This window comes from Neomonachus schauinslandi, chromosome 15 (assembly GCF_002201575.2).
Source record: "Neomonachus schauinslandi chromosome 15, ASM220157v2, whole genome shotgun sequence".
Classification (NCBI taxonomy): Eukaryota; Metazoa; Chordata; class Mammalia; order Carnivora; family Phocidae; genus Neomonachus; species Neomonachus schauinslandi.
Genome location: NC_058417.1, coordinates 53,661,259 through 53,682,354, shown reverse-complemented (window position 1 = coordinate 53,682,354; position 21,096 = coordinate 53,661,259). Strand labels below are relative to the sequence as shown.

Below are 21,096 nucleotides of genomic sequence, written 5' to 3'. Positions count from 1 at the left end.
GAGATGGATGGGCTGTCAGTCCCTGCCCTCTCTACCCAATAGCTCCGAGGATACAGCAGGCATGGGGACCAGACAGCCAGAGGCTGCAGTCCCCGTGGTAAGCCAGCTGCAGAAAGTCACCTGGGGCTCTGTTCCAGAGAGAAGCGTGCTAGTGAGGGGTGGGGGCATGTGAGAGCCCCAGCCCCTCTCCTCACCTCCTCCCCTGAATCAGACAAGGGAAGAACTGTTTTAGACCCCTCCTGGCTCAGAAATGGACTGTCCCAGCCCTCACCAGGAGGACTGTCCCTTCCCACCATACTTGGAGTGGCAGCTCTGTCCCTGGGAACAAATGTCACGAAGCCTGAATGTAATCGATCAAACAAACAGGGTTTATGGCAGCAGGAGAGAGCTGTTGAACCCTGCCTGGTAGCTAATTAATGAGCTCATTAGGAGACAGAGTACGTGGGGAGGGAGGGCCAGGCCTGCCTTAGGGGCTGCAAGCTTCTGGGATGTCCTGGGCTGAGCTCGGACCAAGTGCCCTCCCACAGAAGGAGGCAGACCCCTGAGGCCGGCCGGGCTGGGTGGCGGCACCCCTCCTCGACTCAGGCTTCTCGGGGTGTACCTTGGGCTGTACTGATTGTGGTAGTGAGCAGGGGCAGGCATGTCCCAGGCATGGGCATCAGAAGCTCAGTGTCCAGGCCCTGCCCTTGGTCTTGGGTTGCAGACGGTACCCTCCACCTCAGTGAGGATCTGGGGAGGGGGAGGCTATGGGGAACCCAGTCTGGTCTAGGCGCCCCTCCTCAGAGGCTCTGGGCTACCTTCTCCCCAGCCTTGGCATTTTGGAGTTCTGCTGGGGGTTGGTCTTTGGGCAGCCTCAGGCCTCCAAGTAGACCTCCACCAGCCCCCCCACGGAGTGCATGCGGTAGAAGACCCCCAGAGGCAGGCCAAAGTTGACAATGGTGAACCACGTCCGGTAGCCATAGAAGTCCTGTTCCAGCCCGTTCTCAAACTCCGGGTGTATGCCAAATGCGGGCATCATCCACAGCTGGGGAGGAGAGGAGGGTGATGAGTAGGGGAGAGGGCTTTCCGTGCCCCAGGGGACTCCTCTCGTGGTGGGGGGGGCAGACCCTCACCCTAATATCCCCTCAGCCCTGGACTTTCAAAGCCAGCTGTCCCTCCCACCCCATATCACAGCCACCTCCCCAGCTTCCCAGCCTGAACTCCAGGTGCACCATGAGGCCCCACTGCCACCAGCCATGGCCCAGCCTGCTCTATCAAGCTGGGCTCCCCTGTGCCCTGACCTCAGCCACCTTCTTGACTCTCTCTGCTCCCTCCGCCCGGCCCTGTCTTCTGTCCAAATTCTGCCCCTTTCTCAAGACCCAGACTCAACCTTCGTGAGGCCTTCCTTGGCCCCTTGGGCCCGCACTTCCTTCTCTGAGCTCCTACTGCACTTTCGGGCCAGGTTATGGCGTGTGGTCTGCCTGTGGCGGGGGCTTCACCACCTGAGGTGTTTCCAGTGTGACGCACCTGGGTTGTGGTGTTTAAACATGCCCTCAGACCGCCCTGGGTGTCCCGGCACTGCCACTGACAGGCTGTGGGACCACCTAAGCCTCAGTTTCCCCATCTGCCAAACAGTGATGGTGCCTAATGGGGCCTGCTGCACAGCGCTAGCGTGCCGAATCAGTGAGCTGCTGAGGGACAGCATGGAGAGGTGGACATGCGACCTCAGCTGCCACACACCCAGCACTCATCGTTAACTCCTCCCGCTAGAGAGTTTTTAGAAAACCAGGCACTTTATGATCTCTTCCTTTGGCCAAATTCAGTGGCTGATCAATTATTTGGTGTCCCCGGTGTCTCTCCAACTAGAGAGTAAACTTGCTGAGGGTGGGAGTCTTACACGTTTGTTTGTAAAGAGCACTTAGCGACATGCATGGCACATTCGCTCATGCCAGGCACCTTGCAGGATGCTGGGGGGACACTGATCTCAAGCAGCATGGGGCTAGTTGGGAAGAGTCAGTTGTCCTTGACAATACAAGGGACAGGCCAGTTGCCCTTGGGATGGTCAATGCTCCATGAATGCGCCTGGCCAGCTCCGCCCCCACGACCCGCCCCCCGCCCGGCCCCCCAGCTCCTCTCCACTCACTGTGATGTTGCAGAGGATGAGGAAGAGCGAGATCTCCTTGAGTGCCCGCCTCTTCCAGTTGAGGTGGCTGTAGGAGTGGATGTAGGCCAGCGAGGCCCGCCGCAGGTCCTGGCCCAGCTCCAGCAGGGAGCCCCGGCGGGGTGGCTCAGCCTCCGGCTTCCCCGCCGGGCCCTCGGGTGCCGTCTCCCAGAGCGGACGCCGGTGCAGGCCCTCGATGATGAAGAGGTTCTGAACGATGTGCTGCAGGATAAGCAGCAGCGAGTAGGCCAGGATGAGGCGGTCGAGCAGCTCATGGGGGCGAGTGGCCACGATGGCCACGATGGAAGAGTAGGCGATGCCCATCTGGCCCAGCGCGGCACCCATCAGCAGCACCACGTCCAGGCTGCGGGTGGGGTTCTTGAGCGTGTCCAGCTCTCGTTCCTCCAGCCCGTGGATGGCCGTGCCCGCCAGGCATGCCAGGCTCATGGTGGGCAGCAGGGCTATGTAGAAGGCATAGTAGAGGGTGAAGTACTGGCGTGCAATGGTGGGGCCACTGGCTTCGATCTGGAAGAGCACGAAGATGCACACACCTGCCACCAGGGCCAGCAGACCCAGCAGTGGCCCAAAGATGGCCCCGTGCAGGCGGAAGGGAGGGGTTTCGGGGCGGGCGCCTGTGTGGGGTGCCAGGCGGCGGCCCACATTCTTCCACATGACAAAGAGCACAGCGCAGCCGGTGAGGCAGTACTCAGTGCTGAAGGGGTAGAGCATCAGGTAGCCCTTCCGGAAGACCTCGCACACCGTGGCATTGAGACAGAGGCAGGTGTTGGTGTCATGGCCTGGCAGGGGCAGGGCGGGAAGGGATGAGTCACTCAGGTGGGCCTTGCTTGGAGGAAACCAGCTGCACAAATCAGCCCCATACCCCTGGAGTATGCCAGAGGTGGATGGGACCCAGCCGCCCATTTTTACAGACATGGAAACTGAGGCCCAGAGATAGAAAATCAGAAATCACAGGACGGTCATTTCTTTGCAAAAGGATTCCAGGCTTCAGACGCCAAGCTTTCCTAAAGCATTCAACACATGGTGTCTCTTTGGGGCCAAATGTCACCTCTACAGATCACTGTTCGGGCACAAGGGAGGATCTACAACTTTATAACCTGAACGTGCAGCAGCATGCACTGTGGGGTAATCAGGCATCTTGCCTCGCCATGAGGTGCCTTGCAAAGCACGCAGCATCACCTGTGGAACGCTGGTGCCCAGAGCGTTTAACCTGAATCTAATCAAGACTTTGGTCCGTACTTGCAGTTTGCAGGTAAAGCAGGGAAGAGGAGCACAAGTCAAATGACACCACTAGGCAGCCGCCTGACAAACCTCAATGCCATTAGGAAAACAGAGACTTAAGGGATGGAACAACCAAATGCATTGCGTGTTTGAACACACCATTGTAGAAGACACTTCACAGGCTGGTTGGAGAAAGTTGAATATAGATCGTTGGAGAGGATGGGGATGATGTTGAGGAATTCTGTTAGAAATTATAAGAGCATTGGGGTAGTGTAAGGAAATATACTTATTTTAAAGGGATGTGCACTAAAATGTTTTGAGACGAAATGCTGTGATCTCCATAATGTAATTCAGCGAAAATTGAAACAAATATGGCAAAATGTTAATAATTATTACCTCTAGGTGATAGGTGTATCCTGTTCTTTTACTCATCTGTGTGTTCAAATTTTTTTTTAATAATAAAAGAATCGTGACGTCACTTGCCAAAAAAAATTCTCTTTGCACAGCTCTTCTGAAAAATGTGTCTGAGTGTAAAGAATGTCCACAGGACACAGGCGGGTCATGACTTTGGCAGTGGGTGTGTAAATGCGTGAATGTGCTGGGAAGGCTTGGCTGTACACAGCTCAGGATGGTGATGCCACCTGGGGGGGGGTGCTTTATACGTGCAGGTATGGCTGTGTCCCACATGTAGGTTTATGGGATACAGCCTCTAAGGGCAGAATGGACAGGTAGGGGATTGGGCACATGGAACTCTCTGAGTTCTTTCTGCCCCCAAATTTTCTGTCCCTCCTGATGTGTCCAGGTATCTGCAATTGTGTTCGGAAGACACTCCTTTCAGTCCTGAAGCCTTTTTAGTCTTGCAAGTAAAATGCAAATACTAGGGGTGGGGCGCACACCTGGACTTACCAGTGAATAGCTCTGCCAGGATTAGTGGCTACCTTGCTGATAGGGAGGCGGACGCCTGGAGCAGGGCTGTAGGGTGCTAGCACCCGATGGGACAGGCACAGAATGAGGGCAGGATGTCTACCAGTGTTTCGTTGTCATCTGGCCTCCAGAGTTTGCTCCCACTTTGGGAGGGAGTGTAGCGTGTGTGTGTGTGTGTGTGTGTGTGTGTGCGCATTCGGGGCTGGGGGATCATGTCTCCTCTGTACCTGAGAAGTTTTCCATGAGGGCGTTGAGCTCAGCCTTGATCTCGCGGTGCATGGAGTCGTTGGTGACAGCCAGAACCCACAGCAGCAGGTCTGTGGCCAGGGTCAGCATTAGGCCACACCTGGAAGAGGTGCCACACTCTCTGCTCGCACAGCCTGGGCGGCTGCCCAGGTGCCCCGCCCTCATCATCACTGCCTTTGGGGTGACCACCCTTTCCCAAAGCCAGATCCCATTTGGCATGAGGACTACAGGGGAGGCAGCCCTAGGAGCCACCTGGAACCCCTTCCCAGACTAACCCGTTACCCCAGGGACATCATGTCCATAGAAGTTGTGAGAACAGGCACTAGTGGGGGACAGGGAGCTCCAGGAGTTGGAGGGAGAGAAGGCGCCCCGTCTTACCTAGTGAAATTGGTCTGGACCTGAACGCAGTCCTTACAGTGTTTCCAGAGCACCCAGGTCTGAAAGAGATGGGACCTTGAGCCCAGGGGCTGGGGGTAGTGGTGGTAGAACCGTGGGGTGTGTGCCCCAATTGCGTGTATTTACAACAGACATGACAGTGAGGAAGTCTGGATTGGAATCCTGGCTCTGCTATTTCCTTGCTGGGTCATCTTGGGCCAGCGGCCGAATACTTCAGAGCCTCAGACTCCTTGGCTCTAAAATGAAGCTAAAATGCCTACCCCTCAGGGGAATGCCTACTTACTGGGGAGATGGAAAGGATGATGCAAAGAAACACCTAGCACAATGCTCAGGAGTGCGAGTAGTAGTAGTAAGTACCCCTTACTAAGAGCGGCTCTGTGTAACTGGGTGGGGGTTGGGGGGTGTAGATTTAGTTATATGCAGGTATGCATGGGCAGATGTATTTATACGTGTCTGCATTTCAGTGACATGTTGGGTGTGCTGATGCAGGTACACGTAGGTGTGCGTGGATGTGGGCATGTGGAGGGAGACATTAGTGGGGGGCTGTGGTATGTGTGTACCCCCCCCGGGCCCTGTATGTATTTGCCTGTGTTTGGGTTTCTAGGCAAAGGTAGGGTGTGTGTGCACGAGGCATGGGGATGGGAGCCGTCTGTCACCTGGACGCCGATGAAGATCATCTCGATGACAGGGAAGATGAGTTCCAGCTGCGACTTGCAATGGATGTGGCTCATGTCATAGCCCACCCGGAAGATGTTGAGGCAGATGGTACAGCTGCCGAAGAGCACCAGGGAGCCTGGCCGGGCCAGGTGGCCGTTGGCACCTCCCCTGGACCTGGCTCTCCCTCCCCACCCCTCTCCATCCACCCAGTGGCTCAACACTCACCCCGCACCCAGACGGGTCCCGCATGAGGGTCATGGTAGAGCACAGCGTGTGGGTGGCGGGTGGTGCAGGCGGCAAAGTAGAGGAGCCAGAGGAGGGACAGGGCCTTCAGTGCGGCCAGCAGGATCCACACATCGCCCAGCGTGATGGCCACGTTGTTGAAGATCATGCTGCAGATGAAGGCTCCACCCAGGAACACCACATTGAGGGCCAGGAGCCCCGAGAAGAGCTGCCCCGCCTTCTGGGCCTGCCTGTCCCTCCGCAAGAGCAGGGAGAAATGCTGCACCAGCCAGGACTTCTGGCGGGGCGAGGCGGGAGCTCCTATTTTCTCGGTCCCCACGTCCATTTGGTTCCCCTCGGCCGGGGCTGCTCCAGTCTCCTGTGCTTCCAGGGAGGCCATGGATGGAGCCTGAGAAGGGGCTGGGGAGAGAGGGTCCTGGTGGGCTGCCAGGCTGTCCTGGCTTCAGTTAGGGAACTGCTGTGTGACCTAGGGCAAGCTATGCAACCTCCCTGGTCGGACATTGGAAATAACAGCAGCTGCCCTATCTACTTTACAGGACCTGAGGAGGTTCAAACAGACCAGGGGATATGGAAATTCTCTGTGCTCCAAATAAACATCAGGATTATTTTGATTGGCTGGAGGAATACCTCTCTCCCAACCCCCTGCAGGGCTATCCCACTTTCTGCCTCAGTGCCTGATCTTGAGATGGAAAATAACGTCTGCCAAGGGAGCCAAGGGCATTTGCATCATGTCTGGATGCTGGACGTTTTCCAGGGTTGTGACTTTTCACCACGAGAAGGCAGCTCGTGTTCTGCTGATGTCTGGGAGGAATTTCCCTCCTGAAGGCAGGGAGAGCAAGTAGATGTCCTCTCTTGTTCTGACTCTGGTTAGTTGGATAATGGTTGCCTAGCATGCTCTGTTGAGCAGGATCCTGAGGCTGAGTGTGGGCTTGGTGGGAAAGAATGTTGTCATTGAAATAATACCCTATTATGGGTATATAGGGGCATATATAAGATCACCCATATAAAAGGTCTAGAGGACACCCACCAGCTTCACAACAGGAGTTTCTTCTGGGAAAGGGAGGAGGGTACTAGGGTTGGGAGTGGTTTAATGCTCTAGTTTTTAAAAGCACATTGTTTATGTGATTAAAATTAATTTTAAAGCATATTACGGTTTAGGAGGGAAAGTTCTGGGATTGATTCGCAATGTCTGCTGTGAACAAGGGACAGGTTGGGATCAGCATGCATGCTATGCCCCAGACTTGGACAGAACTGACTTCTATATGCACTATCCCCCCAACCCTGACTCCCGGATGACCTATGAATGCCAAGCACAACATGGGGAACACCATCCTTCCCTTTTTCTCTTTCCCTGAATGTCTCCTGCTACTTCCTCACCTTCCTCAAGCTTTCACTCAGGCCAACTCTTCGTCATGCCTCTCCCGGGGCCAGATATTTGGTCACCCCATACCTGCAGCTCAGGCCCCAGCCTGGAGTCCAGCAGGCTCCCCTGTGGGCCCTTCGGGTACCCATTCCTTGTGGGACTGAAGCTGCACTAGAGAGTGGGGATGCCCTGGGCTTCTCCTCAGCTGACCTGGGAGACTCTCTCACCATCCCCAGCCACCTCTGGTGCTCTCCCTTGGGGCTGCCACTGCCCTTACATGCTTGGTGCTCTGGGCCCAGGGTTCCAAGTGCTCTCTGTCCCCATCCTCCAGGCTGTAGGAGGCCTGCACTATCTCAGCAAGTGGCGTCTTCATCCCCACCTCTCCCAGCAGGTAGCTGGGCACACTCCTTGTCTCTCCCCTCAACCCTCCATCTCTCAGGTCCAAACCTGTCCATTCTAGTCCACAAGTCTCCCTTAGATTTTTCTTGACTTCAACCTCTACCCTAGTCCAGGGCCCCCTCCTCTCTCTCCTGGACTGCCTCCTTATCCACTGTGACTCTCCCCTACTTCGAGCCCAACAAAGGCAACCAATTGCTGGGACTTATTTCAATAAGTCACTCAGAGAAAGACAAATATCACAATTTCACTCATATATGGAATTTAAGGAACAAATGAACAAAGAAAAAGGAGACACGAGAAATCAGACTCTTAAACATAGAGAACAAACCGGTGGTTACAGAGGGGAGGTGGGTGGGGGGTGGGTCAAGTACATGATGTGGATTAAGAGCATACTTATCGTGATGAGCACTGACGAATGTATAGAATTGTTGAATCACTATATGGTACACCTGAAACTAATATAGCACTGTATGTTAATTATACTTGGGTTAAAATAATAAATTTTTAAAAAGGCAAACAATTGCCCTCAGTATAAAGTCCAAACTACCTCGCATGGCCTGCACAACCTTTCAAAACGAAACCAGGCAGTGCATGTTTAGCCTGGGCTTGGAGGCTAGCTTCTGTTGCTTCCTGGTCTGCCCTTGGCTTACCTCTCTAGCATGGTCCTCAGACCCCACTCCCTGCTGTGGGCTGTGTCATCTTGCTGCAGCTCCCAGAATGTGCTGGCTTTTTCTCGCCTCCCTGTCTACCCACATCCCATCCTTTGCCCATAATGCCCACCCCCTTGCCCTTTGGCTGATTGTATCTTAGAGCAGAACTCCACCTCCTCTAAGCAGCCTTCCCCGAACTCCATGCCAAGGCTGCACGAGGTATCTCCACTGCACCCCATGCCTGTTGCTGGAGCATCACCTATCATGCTCGCTCCGTTTTAACTCACTGTGCTTTGTTCTGTCTTTGCCTTTGGACTCTGAGCTTCAGAAGCTTTAGCCTTTTCCTCTCTGTAACTGCCAAAAGACCCTCACCACATTTGGTTTTAAAATACAGCCTCTCCAGCCCCCACACTCCCATGTGAACTTGCTCAGTATTTATACCTTCTTTGGTTCTCTTATGGCAAATAGAATAAGAAAACTCAGTCCTCTCTTTAAGAATCTACAAATGATTTTGTCCCCCTTTCCCAGTCCTCTCTGCATCTTTGCTCCAGTTTTCCCCACTCCCTGTCCGACCCTTCTGTCAAACTCGGACACCTGCCATCATGTTGATCCACGCCTAGCCAGAGGGCTCCAGGGCTCCACATTTCTTGTGTGGCTTCCTGCCTCCCCCTTCACTCCTGGAGCCTGCTGTTCCCCTGTCTTGCCTGCTACCCTCCACCAATGGCTCTTGCCCATCCTCACCACCTACCTTAAGCACCTCTCCCGGGAAGCATTCTCTCCCTGCCCAAGCATCTATTGAAAGTGGGTGTGCTGTGGGCATGGCTGGCTCCCCTCAAAGCCAGGAGCTCCTCCAGGGTGGAGACCAGGTCCTGCTTAACTGGAACTGTCCAAACCTAGCACAGGCAAGACACTCTCGCTGACTGATTCTGCCATTTTCTGGGGGAGATTTCAGCACCCGAGGCGTAGACAGAAACCCTTCCCTTTATGTGCTTTCCATCCTGGCCCAGCTCAGGAGACTTTAGAGATGATCTTTGTCTTTCCTCCCAGGCTCCCCCGCCTAAACTGAGCAAGCATAAGGCTCATAGGGATACCTCCTTGCTCCTTTTCTCCCAACTCTAACTGTTCCTTTTCGGCCTTCCCCAGAATCTCCCTCGTCTTCCCAGGGCAGTATAACCTAATAATTAAGAGCCCAGATTCTGAGGGCTCTTGGGTGGCTCAGCCTGTTAAGTGTCTGCTTTTGGCTCAGGTCATGATCCCAGAATCCTGGGATTGAGCTCCAGGTTGGGCTGCCTGCTCTGCAGGGAGTCTTCTTCTCCCTTTCCCTCTGCCCCTCCACACCCGACCCCAGCTCGTGTGCTCTCTTTCTGCTTTCTCTCTCTATCAAATAAATAAATAAATAAAATAATCTTTAAAAAAGAGTCCAGATTCTGGCACTTACTACCTCTGTGATCTTGGATAAGCTACTTAGACTCTCTGTGCCTCAGTTTCCCATGATGTAAAATGGATATACAACTATGGAATAGTACCTGGTACATAGAAGATGCTCAGTAAAGATTTCTCAAATGAACACACGAAGGACTTAATGCATAATACCTACCTCATAGGGGTTTTGTAAAAATGAAATGATTTAATGCATGTAAATGTACATAGAGCCTGTTAGCTATTTGTGCATTTCCTTCCAGTTCAGCCGGAGTCCTGGAGAGGCTGGAAGGGTCAGGATTACTGGTGAATCTCAGGGGCGGTTTTTGCTTGGGCTGCAGGCCTAGAGGGGACACTGGAGGACAAGATTCTGGGTCCTCTCTCTCCAGGGTCCTCGCCCTATCTTCCCTATCCTCCCCACCCCGATCCAACCCTCCAACGGTCGCTAGAGGGAGCCCTGAAAGTGGCGAATTCGGTCCGCCGGGGGGAGGGTTACAGGGTGGGGCACGTAGGGGTCTCGGGGAAGAGGGGCAGGGCACCCAGGACTGACAAGGAAGAATCTGCCGCCGTCTGGCCCTTCCCTCGGCGCGACGCCAGTCCAAGGGAGGGCAGGAACACCAAACTAGTTTGTGGGTCCGGAGGAGAGACAGGCGATGAAAGCGGCGCAGCAGTCGGGGCGCAGCGCCTGGCTAGGAGCGCAGGGCCAGCTCTGGAGGAGGCTGCTGAGCCGGGGCTGGGAGCTTGGGCATTTCTCTACGAGCCACTCGAGGGGCTGCGGGGCCTGGGGGCCTGAGCCCACATATGCCTCAGACTGGGCGTCCAGGCAGTCCCAACCCCACACCATTTTACCCAGCCGTCCAGGTTTTTGCTTCTTTCTGGCCTCGGCACCCACCTTCGCCTGTGCGACCGGCTGGGATGGGGCACGCCCTGCTGACTTTTGTGCGCTCCATCCGCCGAAAGGAGGTGCGGCGCAGGGCTAGAGTTGGGGTAGGGGGCAGAGAGGGGCCGGTTCTCCGGTCTCCAGGTGTTGGCCTCCGCCCAGTCATCCCTCCCTCCCTCCCCTCTCCCTGCAGCCCCTTGTCTTTGAACCCAGTTTTGGGGGCGGAGTAGGTGTGAATGTCAAGAGTGGGCCCGCCGGGAATGTCCCTCCAGCAGTCCAAGGGCGCTCCTTGTGCCCAGCCGGGCCGCCGGGAGCCTTCCTTACCTGAGGCCTGGGCGGGCATCGCGGCCGGCTGACCACCGACTGCGAGCGCAGCGCCGATCGTCAGTCCAGGTGAGGTCCCCGCACCCGCACGGATACCCTCGACGCCCTCCCCTCGCGGGACTGCGCAGCCGCTGCTCGGCGGGCTCCTCGGCCCATCGATTTTTCTGTTGACTTTGGGGATCTCATTAATCCTTCGTTAATTACCCCGCCAGGGGCTCCAGCCCGGACCGTACAGCCAATAGCGAGGCGGTTAGGCGGGCGGGCGGGGCGGGAGTCGGTGCAGGCTTGCGGCCTCAGGGTCAGAGGGCCCGAGACCAACCGCCTCCCTGGTGGGGTGGGGTGCAACGTCCTTAAGCCGCAGCAAAGGGGTTCAGGCCACATTTTCCTTTGGTGGCCAAGCAGGAAACAGACTGGACCCCCTCCCCGCCCAGTTCTGGCGTCTTCTTTTCCTGTACCCCACCCAGCACCCGGGAGGGGTGCGGTCTCGCAGCAACCTCGCCACTCCACTCTCTCTTCCTAAATCGAACGTGAACTTGGGGCGGACAAGAGGCGGGTGGGGAGGGAAGTCGCCGCCTCTGGCCCTCCTCACTCTTCGCACAGCCTCTGAGACCTGCCCCCCTCATTCTGCTGGCAGGGTCCAGGCGCGTCCTCCTCTCGAGTCCCCAGTGCTCCAGGTGCTGCTCCTCCCACCTCTCCCGCCCCAGCCCCTACCCCGACCGCCACTCTAGCCTGTCCCCCCTTCACCTGACTGTGGCTGGCCACGGATTCTTCCTCCTCTTCTAGTCGGCAGGGCCTCCTCTTCAATGTCTGCCTGGCTTTTTCAGGTTCTGTCCCTGCTAAATCCATCTCATGCCTTTCCTGGATTAAAAGCCCCAGGGCTCTGCCTCGGGGACCCCCAGGGAGTGGGGGTGGTGGGTAAGAGGAGGCCCCCTGAAGTAAGGTTCGGCGTCCCCCAACACCTCTTAAACTAGAGCAGTGCTGTTTGTGTTCTAAACTTGGGTTCCTGAAATATTTTATTTAAAGAAAAAGAAGTTCTGCTGTTCGAAAATTATTATTCTTAGTAGAAAGGCTCTGGCTCTCTTTAGCTCTGTGACCTTGGGCAAGTCACTTTACCTCTCTGGGCCTCAGTTTCCTTCGTAAAATGGTAGTTGGGCTAGGGCAGTCTTTCCTAACCTTTCATGCTTCATGGAACACATAAACAAATGTATTTGTCATTTGAGGGTAAGGAGAAAAGGAAGATGGCAGCCTGCGTACTCTGTCCAGCCCCTCCCAGCCACCTAGGTACTGACTGGTCTGTAACCATCTGTAACTCAGATTTGGCTCACCCACTGAAAAGCTTGAGACCTGAAAATCTCCAGGGTTATTTCCAGCTCTGACCCCCAAGATCCTCTCCTGCAATCGTCTCAGATGGGGCAGCTGAGATAAGAAGTGGGGGACAGGGGGGTGAACTGCAGGTGGTTCCAGCTCCAGGCAGCAGTCCTGGCCAGGCTTCGGGGCTGGGATCAGGGGTGGTGCCAGAGCCGTGGACAGTTCCAGATCTTGCCTGGTCCTAGATACTGTAGGGATAGGTCTCCCCCTCCCTGGTCACTCCATACTCCAGGATCAAGCCGGGGTGGGTGGGTATGTTCTGACTGTGATGTAAAAACTCATCCTGGAAAAATAACTTTGGTGCAGATTCTACCCTGGGCCCCTCCGGGGTGGGGGTGGGGGGTGGAGGATGGTGGGTAACGTGGTACAGGGACTGCCAGCTTGGGGTTCTTTCCTGGGGGTCTCTGAGTGGGCACATGAGGTGAGCCGCACCCCTACATGTCTCTGTCGGGGGCTTCAGGACAACACATAGACCTCCAGCAGGCTGGAGACAGCATGCATACGGTAGAAGATGCCGAAGGGCAGGCAGATGTTGACGATGGCTGCCCAGAGCGAGTAGCCATAGAAGTCCACCTCCACAGTGTTGCTGAAGTGAGGGCGGGCTCCGAAGGCAGGCATGATCCACAGCTGTGAGGAGACAGGGGTGTGTCAGGACCGGGCTGGGACTGGCCACTTGCAGGTCATTGCTGTGGGCTTTGCTGGGGGGTGAGAGGATGGGGGCATCCCAGCCCTCTGGGGTGGTGAGTGGGGAACCTCAGAATCTTGGGCAGGGTTTGGCATTCACTAAGGAGCTCAGAAAATGTGCCAAACTGAACTTGCCCACCCCCAGGCTAAGGCTCCCCCTGCAATGACCTCTTCCACCCTGTTATTATGGCTCATTTGTCAGATGGGGAGAAGGGGAAGATAGATGATGTGAGAATTTGGTACAAACGGCTAAATCAGCAGCTCTCCAGGAGAGAGGTGTGCAGGGTGGTGGTAGAATCAGACAGGCCCAGGGCAGGGGTGTCAGGATCCAGACAGAAGTGTACCCCACCACCACCCTCCATAAGCTCTGTTCTCCAGCTCTGCTCCTTTCCCAGGTCTGGGAGGAAGTTAATGATGGAATCCTGCTTCATCTCTGGCTGGAGCTCAGATGGTTCAGGTGTGGGGTATTAGGCAAAGAACAATGGCTTCTAGGCCAGCCCCACCCTCCCCAACCCAAGTTAACTGTGCCCTTGGGCACACACAGCTCCTTTCTGAGCCTGTTTCTGTCCTATGAAATGGAGTTGGAGATGATGCTCCTAGAGTTGACCCAGGAACAGATACCTGGAGCAAAAACATCCTCCCACATGGTGGATCCCAGCCTGCAGGAGGGGCTCTGGGTGGGGGTGGGGGTGGGGGAGGTGAGGGTGGGGCCAGGCTGGGGACAGGCTCCCAGCCTGGCCCAAGATATAAGGAGGTCAGAGATTGATGATCACTTTTTTTTTTTTTTAAACAGATTACCTGCAGGTTGGGCAATATTCACAGTGGGAACACACTAAGAATGCACCCAAGTAAGGGCTGTTGGTGTATTTTATGTAGTGTGCACTGGGCTGGGATCACTCTGGAGACGTGCTCTACATTGGGATAGACCCACATTAAGGGTGTTTGTTTGTATATTAGGGATATATTTCTGTTGGAGGTTATAGCTGAAAGGGCCATTTTTATATTGAGTGAAACTTCAGTAGAGCTGTGTTCTTTATTTGGGATGTACTCACATGGGTCCATGATTGCATATTAGAAATTTCTCTCCTGAGGATTTTATCTACACTGGAGCATTTCTCTATTGGGTTGTAGCCACAGGAGGGGTATTCCTTTATGGGGGCGGGGGGGGGCTGTCTTCATGGGGAGTGTGTCTGCCCTGGGGCGAAGTCTGTTGCTAACACACTGAATTTCTCTTCCTAAGCGGTTCTACTGAATTAGCAGGGAGGAGGTGCTGTTGTGAACACCCCCCTTCCAGGCCAGCCCACTGCAGCACTCTGCTAAGAGAGTGCTCACACTTACGCTGGTCTCTGCTACTTCCTGATGCTGCTCCAATTATTCTGAGAAGCAGGCTGGTCACAAGTTCCCAGGAGCAGTCACACCTTCCACCTAGGGGCAAGGGCACCCTCCCTCTACATCACTTCACAGCTCCCTCTCACTTCTGCCCAGCCCCCATGTCAGCATTCCCTGGGACCCCTCCTGTTCCGTCTGCAGCCTAGATGCCAGAAGGCTGGGATTTCATTCTCTCTCTGTGCCCTGAGATGCTGTTTGCCCAGGGGCTGCCTCTGACCCTCTCTGAACCTGCTTCTCTCCTAGAGAGCTGTAGGCTCCTCAAGTGGGCTGGGGGCAAGACAGAGAAGGCCAAGTGAATAAACCTGAAAGAGCATCCTTCCTTGGCCTTCTCTTCCTCTCAGCACATTCCCATCTCCGCGCCTCCCCGCCCCGCCTCCCCCCCGCAACCCCCAGGTACTCACAATGACATTGCAGAGCAGGAGAAACAGAGAAATGTCCTTCAGGCACCGGCGTCTCCAGTGGCCCCTGGGGGCCAAGATGATGGCCATTGCTTCCTGAGGGCCCACTGGGTTGGTGCCAACCACCCTGGGAGTGGGTGGGCAGGCAGGCAAGGTGTGGAGGGCATCCACGTTGGCAAAGGTAAGGCCATGGCAGGGCTCTTTGGGGGTGGTATCATGAGGTTCAGCCCCGGGTGGTCCCCGGTGGAGGCTCTCAATGATGAATACATTCTGGAAGGTGTGCTGGGCAATCATGAGCAGAGCGTGGGCTAGGTTGAGCACCCCCAGTAGGTCCCTGGGTGTGCCCACCACCACGGCTACGATAGAGTAGTACGAGATCACATACTGGCCCAGGGCAGCACCCATCAGCAGTGCCACATCCAGCGTTCGAGTGGGGTTCTTATGGTGATCCATGGCCCGGCGATCAAAACGGTAGATGACTGAACCACTCAAGCTGACCAAGGTCATGAGCCCCAGACAGATGATGTTGAAGCTGTAGTAGATGACCAGGGCCTGCTGGGTGCGGCCCCCCTCCCCACTCACTTGGACCTCATAGATGATGAAGACGGCCAGCCCCACCACGAAGAGCATCAGGCCCAGGATTGGGCCACCGAAAAGGGTCTCCCGGAAGAGGCTGACCCGGGATGGTGTGTGGCCGTGGCTGTGGGTGGAGGAGGCCAGCAGCCTACCCACATTCTTCCACATGACATACAGCATGGTGGAAGCAAACAGGCTATACTCAATGTTGAAGGGATACAGGTAGAAGTAGCCCTGCTGGAAGATCTGGCAGATGGCTGTGTTGCAGGAACAGTCTCCTCCCACCGAGCTGCCTGCTCGCTCCGCTGTGGGGAGAGAGGCAGAGAGCTGGACCTCCCTCCCGCCTTCCTGGAGAAGAACCTCACCTCTCGACTGTGACTTTTGTTAGGGTGGAATCACTGCCATATTCACCGCCGTGACCTGAAATGCCTACGCAGGGCCCCGTGCGCATTCATTCCACAAGTATTTACTGAGCACCTGCTATGCGCCAGAGGCTGGGACACGTCAGAAAACAGCCAGCGCTCAGTAAATAAAAATCAGAACAGCAGATTCTGCCCGCTTCATCCCATTCCATTCCTGCAGGCAGACATTTCCAATCCTTCCCAACCAGTAACCACCCTTGGCTTCCCAAGATAGGCAAGGTTCCTGAGAGATGGTGCCCCTCTTGAGAACCCTGAGTTCACGCTTCCTCGCAGCTCTCCCCGGCATCTGACTCAGCCCAGAATGTGAGCTGCTTTGGCCAGGTGTCTCCCGTGACCCCCCCATCATTTTGGTTTGTAACACACCTATAGGAATCTTGTCCTGTGTCCACAGTGCACTTTATAGAATGCCTTGGATCTTGGCAAACATCTCTTTGGATCCCCAGAACTATTCCCACTGGTTTTGCAGATGCAGAAACTGAGGCTCACTGAGGTAAAGTGGCTTGTAATGGCAGATCTGTTAACCTGGCTAGCAACCCCAGGGCAGGCACCTTCCTAGTACGCCTCTCGGCACCCCAGGGCCCCAGCATGTTAAGTTGGCCACCTCTCCAGGTTGTTTTTTTGGTTTTGTTTTGTTTTAGAGAGAGAGAGCATGCGTGTGCGCAGGGGGAGGGGCAGAGGGAGAGGAAGAGAGAATCTTAAGCAGGCTCCACACCCACCCAGCTCAGAGCCCAATGCGGGGCTCAATCTCATGACCCTGAGATCATGACCTGAGCCAAAATCAAGAGTCCGACACTTAACCGACTGAGCCATCCAGGCACCCCCTCCGGGTTGGTTTTAACCATCCTCAGGAACCCTTTGTATGTGCAACATGGCCCTTTATCAGTCCCGATGGGCTGGGGTCTCCTGCTCCATGCTTTCTGTTCCTGGACCCTTCCATACTGGGAGTGAGTGTGTCTTCAGGCAAAATCCAGATGGACTTAGTCATCTAGTCTGGTCCTGGTTAGTTGGGGGGGCCCTACAGAAGTCCAGAGAACCAGGACCAGGGGACCTGTTGATCCTATTCTTCTTCAGTATAAGATATTGGTTCAGAGCAAAGATGGATCTCAACACTAGTTCTCCCAATTTCAAGCTCTATTTAACTTTTTATGCCTTAGTTTCTGTATCTGTAAAATGGGAATATTAATAGCACTCATCTTGGGGCTCATTTGATTAAGCCTCTGACTCTTGATTTCGGCTCAGGTCATGATCTCAGGGTTGTGAGATCAAGCCCTGCGCCAGGCTCTGGGCTCAGTGAGGAGTCTGCTTAAGATTCTCTTCCTCCCTCTGCCCCCCCCACCCCGCTCTCTCTCTCTTTCTCTAAAAAAAAAAAAAAAAAAGTACCCATCTCATTGGGAAGTTGTGAGGGTTAAGTAAGGTAGAGTGTTTAGGACACTTAGCACAGCACCTGACACATGGAGCTCAGTAAGTGTCACTATTGTCATTGTGGTGATTATTTCTACCTTCTACTTGACAGACTCTGACCCATGCTTCCACCATTGAGCTATTCTGCCTCCCTTTTCTGCCCTTCACTTTGATCACCCTCACCCTTTCATTCCGGAGCCCAAATCCCTTCTTTGGTGGGATGGAGACCTGAACAGTGAGGCCAGGGTTGCAACCTCCAGAAAGAGAAGATGCCCCCTGACACCCTCCCTCTGGTGTCACCTACACCTATACTTCTTCAGAGGCAGAGCCTGGGGCAGGAGGAGGCTCTCCTCTCTCGTGAGTGGAAGGGAGACAAGCACCCCACCCAGGCTAAGGCCTGGAAGTCCCTGGACCAGGTTTAATCTGGAGTGGACACTCACGGTCAGGAGCGAGGTGAAGGTGGCTAGCGTTGCTGTGGGAACTATCATAGGAGTGGGTCTGGTGCACGGACTCGTCCACTACGGCAGCCATCCAGATGGCCAGGTTGGTGGTGAGGGTGAACATGAGACCACACCTGTTTGGGGAGGGGGAGCAAAGAGGCCAGTGAGAGGCTGGCCCATCGTGGGTCCCTGGGCAGATGGAGAGCTGGGGAGCTATGCTGGGAGATGATGTTGGGAAGCAAGAAAACAGTCAGGCCCCTGTGTGAATAGAGAGGCTGAGTTTGGAAGGAACACTTAGTCTGGCCAGGATGCCACCCAAGAGAGGGCCAGGGGGTGTCCAGGGGCTCAGACCACTGCTGCTCCCTCTCCTAGAGGAAAGCACATACAGCGCACTATATAACCCATGCTCCAAAACACACAGATATGAGTTGTAGGCACACACATACACACAACACAGCACAGAGTGGTGGGATCAGGCTGACAGAGCAAAGGGGCCTTGGTTGAAACCCCATGCAGGGTGCAGAAAGAGGCCCCAGGTCCCAGGTTGGAAAGCTTATCCCCAGGGGGGCATGGATGTTGAGCTGTGGAGCCGGCACTCACCGGGTCAGATCCAGATGGACGTGAATGCAGTCTTTAGAGGAGACCCAGAGAAAGTAAGTCTGTGTTGAGAGAGAGTGGGGGTCATTCACTGTGCAGACAGGCTAAACTCTGGAGTGCCTACGTCCAAACCCAGCAGTATGTTCCCTCCACCTCAAGAGCCCCCATACTAACCTGCCAAGTTTATTTTAGCTTTACAAAATGAGTCAGGAGCTTTCTCTCTGTCTCTGGAACAATTTGTATAAAATAGTTCTCTGTTCTTTCAGAGTTTGCAAAATGTTACCTGTAAGCTCTTGGTGTTTTGTTTTGTCTTCAGGTAGAGTTTTGACTGTCTAATTACTTATTCCTGGGAGCAAGGCCAGCCTAAGCCTGGGTCTTGTCCAAAGTAGAATCTCTGGTGCCTTCTCGCCTTCCTTTGGCAACATCCCCTGCCCCAAACCCATCCTTTGTTGTCCTGCAATCCTTGCCTGGTTGCTAACAAATCCTTGTCATGGTATTTGTTGATGTGTGGGTGTCTGTATTTTCATTTTACCTGAGAATTCTTCAAATCCGTAAACTGAAAAAGGGTAAAACTATTATAACTACCGAAGTCATAAATGTGTTGAATTGTGGAAATCTGCACAGCAGGGGTAATGTTTCAGGAGAGGGAACCCTACATGTAGTCATTCTGGTCATGGTGCAGGGATGAGATCTGTTGTGGTCCCAGGTAAGACCTGGGACCCTCCATCCCTCCATCCCTCCATCCCTCACTTCCCAGGTAAGTCCTGCCTCAGCTCAATCAGATCTTTCAGCGTGTTATGTATGCAACAAATAAAAATATATGTACTTGAACTTGTTTGAAAAATCCCAGGTACAGGATACCTATTTCCTGAACAAATACAGAACATATGGGCTGTAGCTGAGGCCAAACCGGCCATGCCCACAGCAGGACCCTGGGCTGAGATTGGTGCCCTCTACAGGCACCTAGGGAGGGCGAGCCAGGTTCTAGGAGACATGGCAGCTGTCACAACTCAGACATCTTAGATATTAATACTGGCACTGCTTGCGTTGAAATGAAATCACAGGGCCCCTAAGTAGGAGCTCACATTTGGATATTACTTCATCACCAAGTGCTTCCAGATTTATGGACTCATGTGATCCACACTACAGTCCTATCCCCACCTTACTTGATTGCTCAGGGTAGAAGAGTAGAGATCTTCTGACCTCATGCCAGGTGTTGGCTCCTTTCCACCACACTCAAGAACACCCCTCCCACCCACCTGGACGACGACAAACACAGCCTGGGTGAGAGGGTGCAGGATCTTGATGGCCGACTGGCACTCAAAGAAACTGGAGTAGTAGCCAGTCTTGAAGACATCCATGACAAGAGTGCAGATCCCAAACAGCACCAGTCCACCTGGGAATGAGGGGTGGGGGATGGGCCAGAGAGGATGGTTTATAGATCTGAGGATGCATGGCTAGATGGGTGGTTGGTTGGATGGTTGGGTGGATGGATGGAGAGATGAATACGGTAGGTGGAAGGATCAAAGGACAGATGAATGGGGTGGGTGAGAGGATGGATAAATGGCTGGCTGGCTGGATGTAAGGATGGCTGGCTGGCTGGCTGGCTGGATGGACAGGTGGATAGTTGGATGATGGATGGATGGATAGGTGGGTGGGTGAATGGATGGATTGAAAGATGAATGGGTGGATGGAGGATGAGTATAGGATTGAGTGGGTGGATGGATGGATGGATATTTTATTGAGCTCCTATCTCTTTGGGGCTGCAGGGATTGGGGGAAGAATGGCCCTAGGTGGGCTCTTTCAGTCGCAGCTGTCATCTGTTCTCTGCTCTCCATCAAAGGACTCTCTCATGACCACCCCTTTTCAATCTTTAGGAAGAGCAAAGAAGTTCCCCTCCATCCCTCACTTCATTTTTCTTCCAAGACTGATTCCCTTCCTCTTCTCTTTCAACCGCAGCCCATTTCATCTTCAGCCACATCTGCCCCCCCCCCCCCCCCCCCGCAATTTTCCCCCCCCCCCCCCCTTGGGGTCTCCCCCAATCCCCCGGGGGTCCCCGGCCCCTGGCTCCCCTCCTGCCCCCTCCCCACCCCACCCCCCCACCTCCCCTGGCACCTCGGAGCCAGACGGGGCCGGCGTGCGCGTCCCGGTAGGGGACGGCGTCGGGGCAGCGCACGGTCCGGAGGAGGTAGAAGAGGATCCAGAGGGAGGCGAGCAGCATCATGGTGGTGAGCAGCGCGAACACGTCGGTGTCATACACCGCTACCTTGTTGAAGGCGCCGCCACTGATGAGCGTGCAGGCGAGAAGCAGCACGTTCACGGCCAGCAGCACGGACAGCAGCCGGCCGCCCTTCTTCCACACCTCGCGGGAGCCTGCCTGCCGCGCAGCCAGCGGGCTCTCCTTGGGGCCCGGGGCCGACTCCTCGGACATGGCAGGGGCGACTGGGGGAGGTTGGACGGGTCACTGTGGAGGAGAAGCGGACAGGACCCCAGGTCAACCCCGAGGGCTCTCCTTCTCCCGTCTTCTCCCTGGATTTAGGAACTGAGAAGTTCCTCACCCGGAGGGTGGGGGCTGCGGGTGGTGGAGGAAGCGCTGGGGAAAGGGAAGAGAAAAGCCGACCTTCGGGTCCCTAGCTCGACAACTGAAGGAAGAAGAAGCGGCGGCAGCCCCGTCGGACCCCGTCCAACGTCCCCACTCCCCAGTCCGTCGACCATCTGGTCCGGGCACCCACCTGGCTGGGCCGGGACCCCGCGCTGAGCTGGGGGTCAGGGGGCGACGAGCGTCTCCTCTCTCCCACACCGGGCTGGACGGGCACTTTATACCGGGGAGGGCAGGGTGATTTACAGCCGCGGGAGCTCAGCTCCATAAATCTCTCAGTCCCACTCACATGATCCATCTTTTCTCCGAGCTGAATTTAGGGAACAGAGAGCGGGAGCCAGA

The 21,096-nt window shown here is 55.0% G+C and overlaps 2 protein-coding genes across 2 annotated transcripts; both read right to left on the bottom strand.

Moving 5' to 3' along the window:
- Positions 1–853: 853 nt before the first annotated feature.
- Positions 854–11,011, bottom strand: OTOP3 (otopetrin 3). Its single transcript, XM_021680862.1, has 7 exons — positions 10,881–11,011; positions 5,828–6,244; positions 5,602–5,738; positions 4,928–4,986; positions 4,531–4,649; positions 2,123–2,937; positions 854–1,024 (listed from the first exon to the last, which is right to left on the bottom strand). Exons 1-7 carry the CDS (start codon positions 10,897–10,899, stop codon positions 854–856), a joined length of 1,737 nt encoding a protein of 578 aa, XP_021536537.1. The 5' UTR covers positions 10,900–11,011.
- Positions 11,012–12,704: 1,693 nt separating this feature from the next.
- On the bottom strand, positions 12,705–20,586 carry OTOP2 (otopetrin 2). Its single transcript, XM_021680863.1, has 6 exons — positions 20,271–20,586; positions 19,415–19,551; positions 18,159–18,217; positions 17,553–17,692; positions 14,723–15,591; positions 12,705–12,875 (listed from the first exon to the last, which is right to left on the bottom strand). Exons 1-6 carry the CDS (start codon positions 20,584–20,586, stop codon positions 12,705–12,707), a joined length of 1,692 nt encoding a protein of 563 aa, XP_021536538.1.
- Positions 20,587–21,096: the final 510 nt, after the last annotated feature.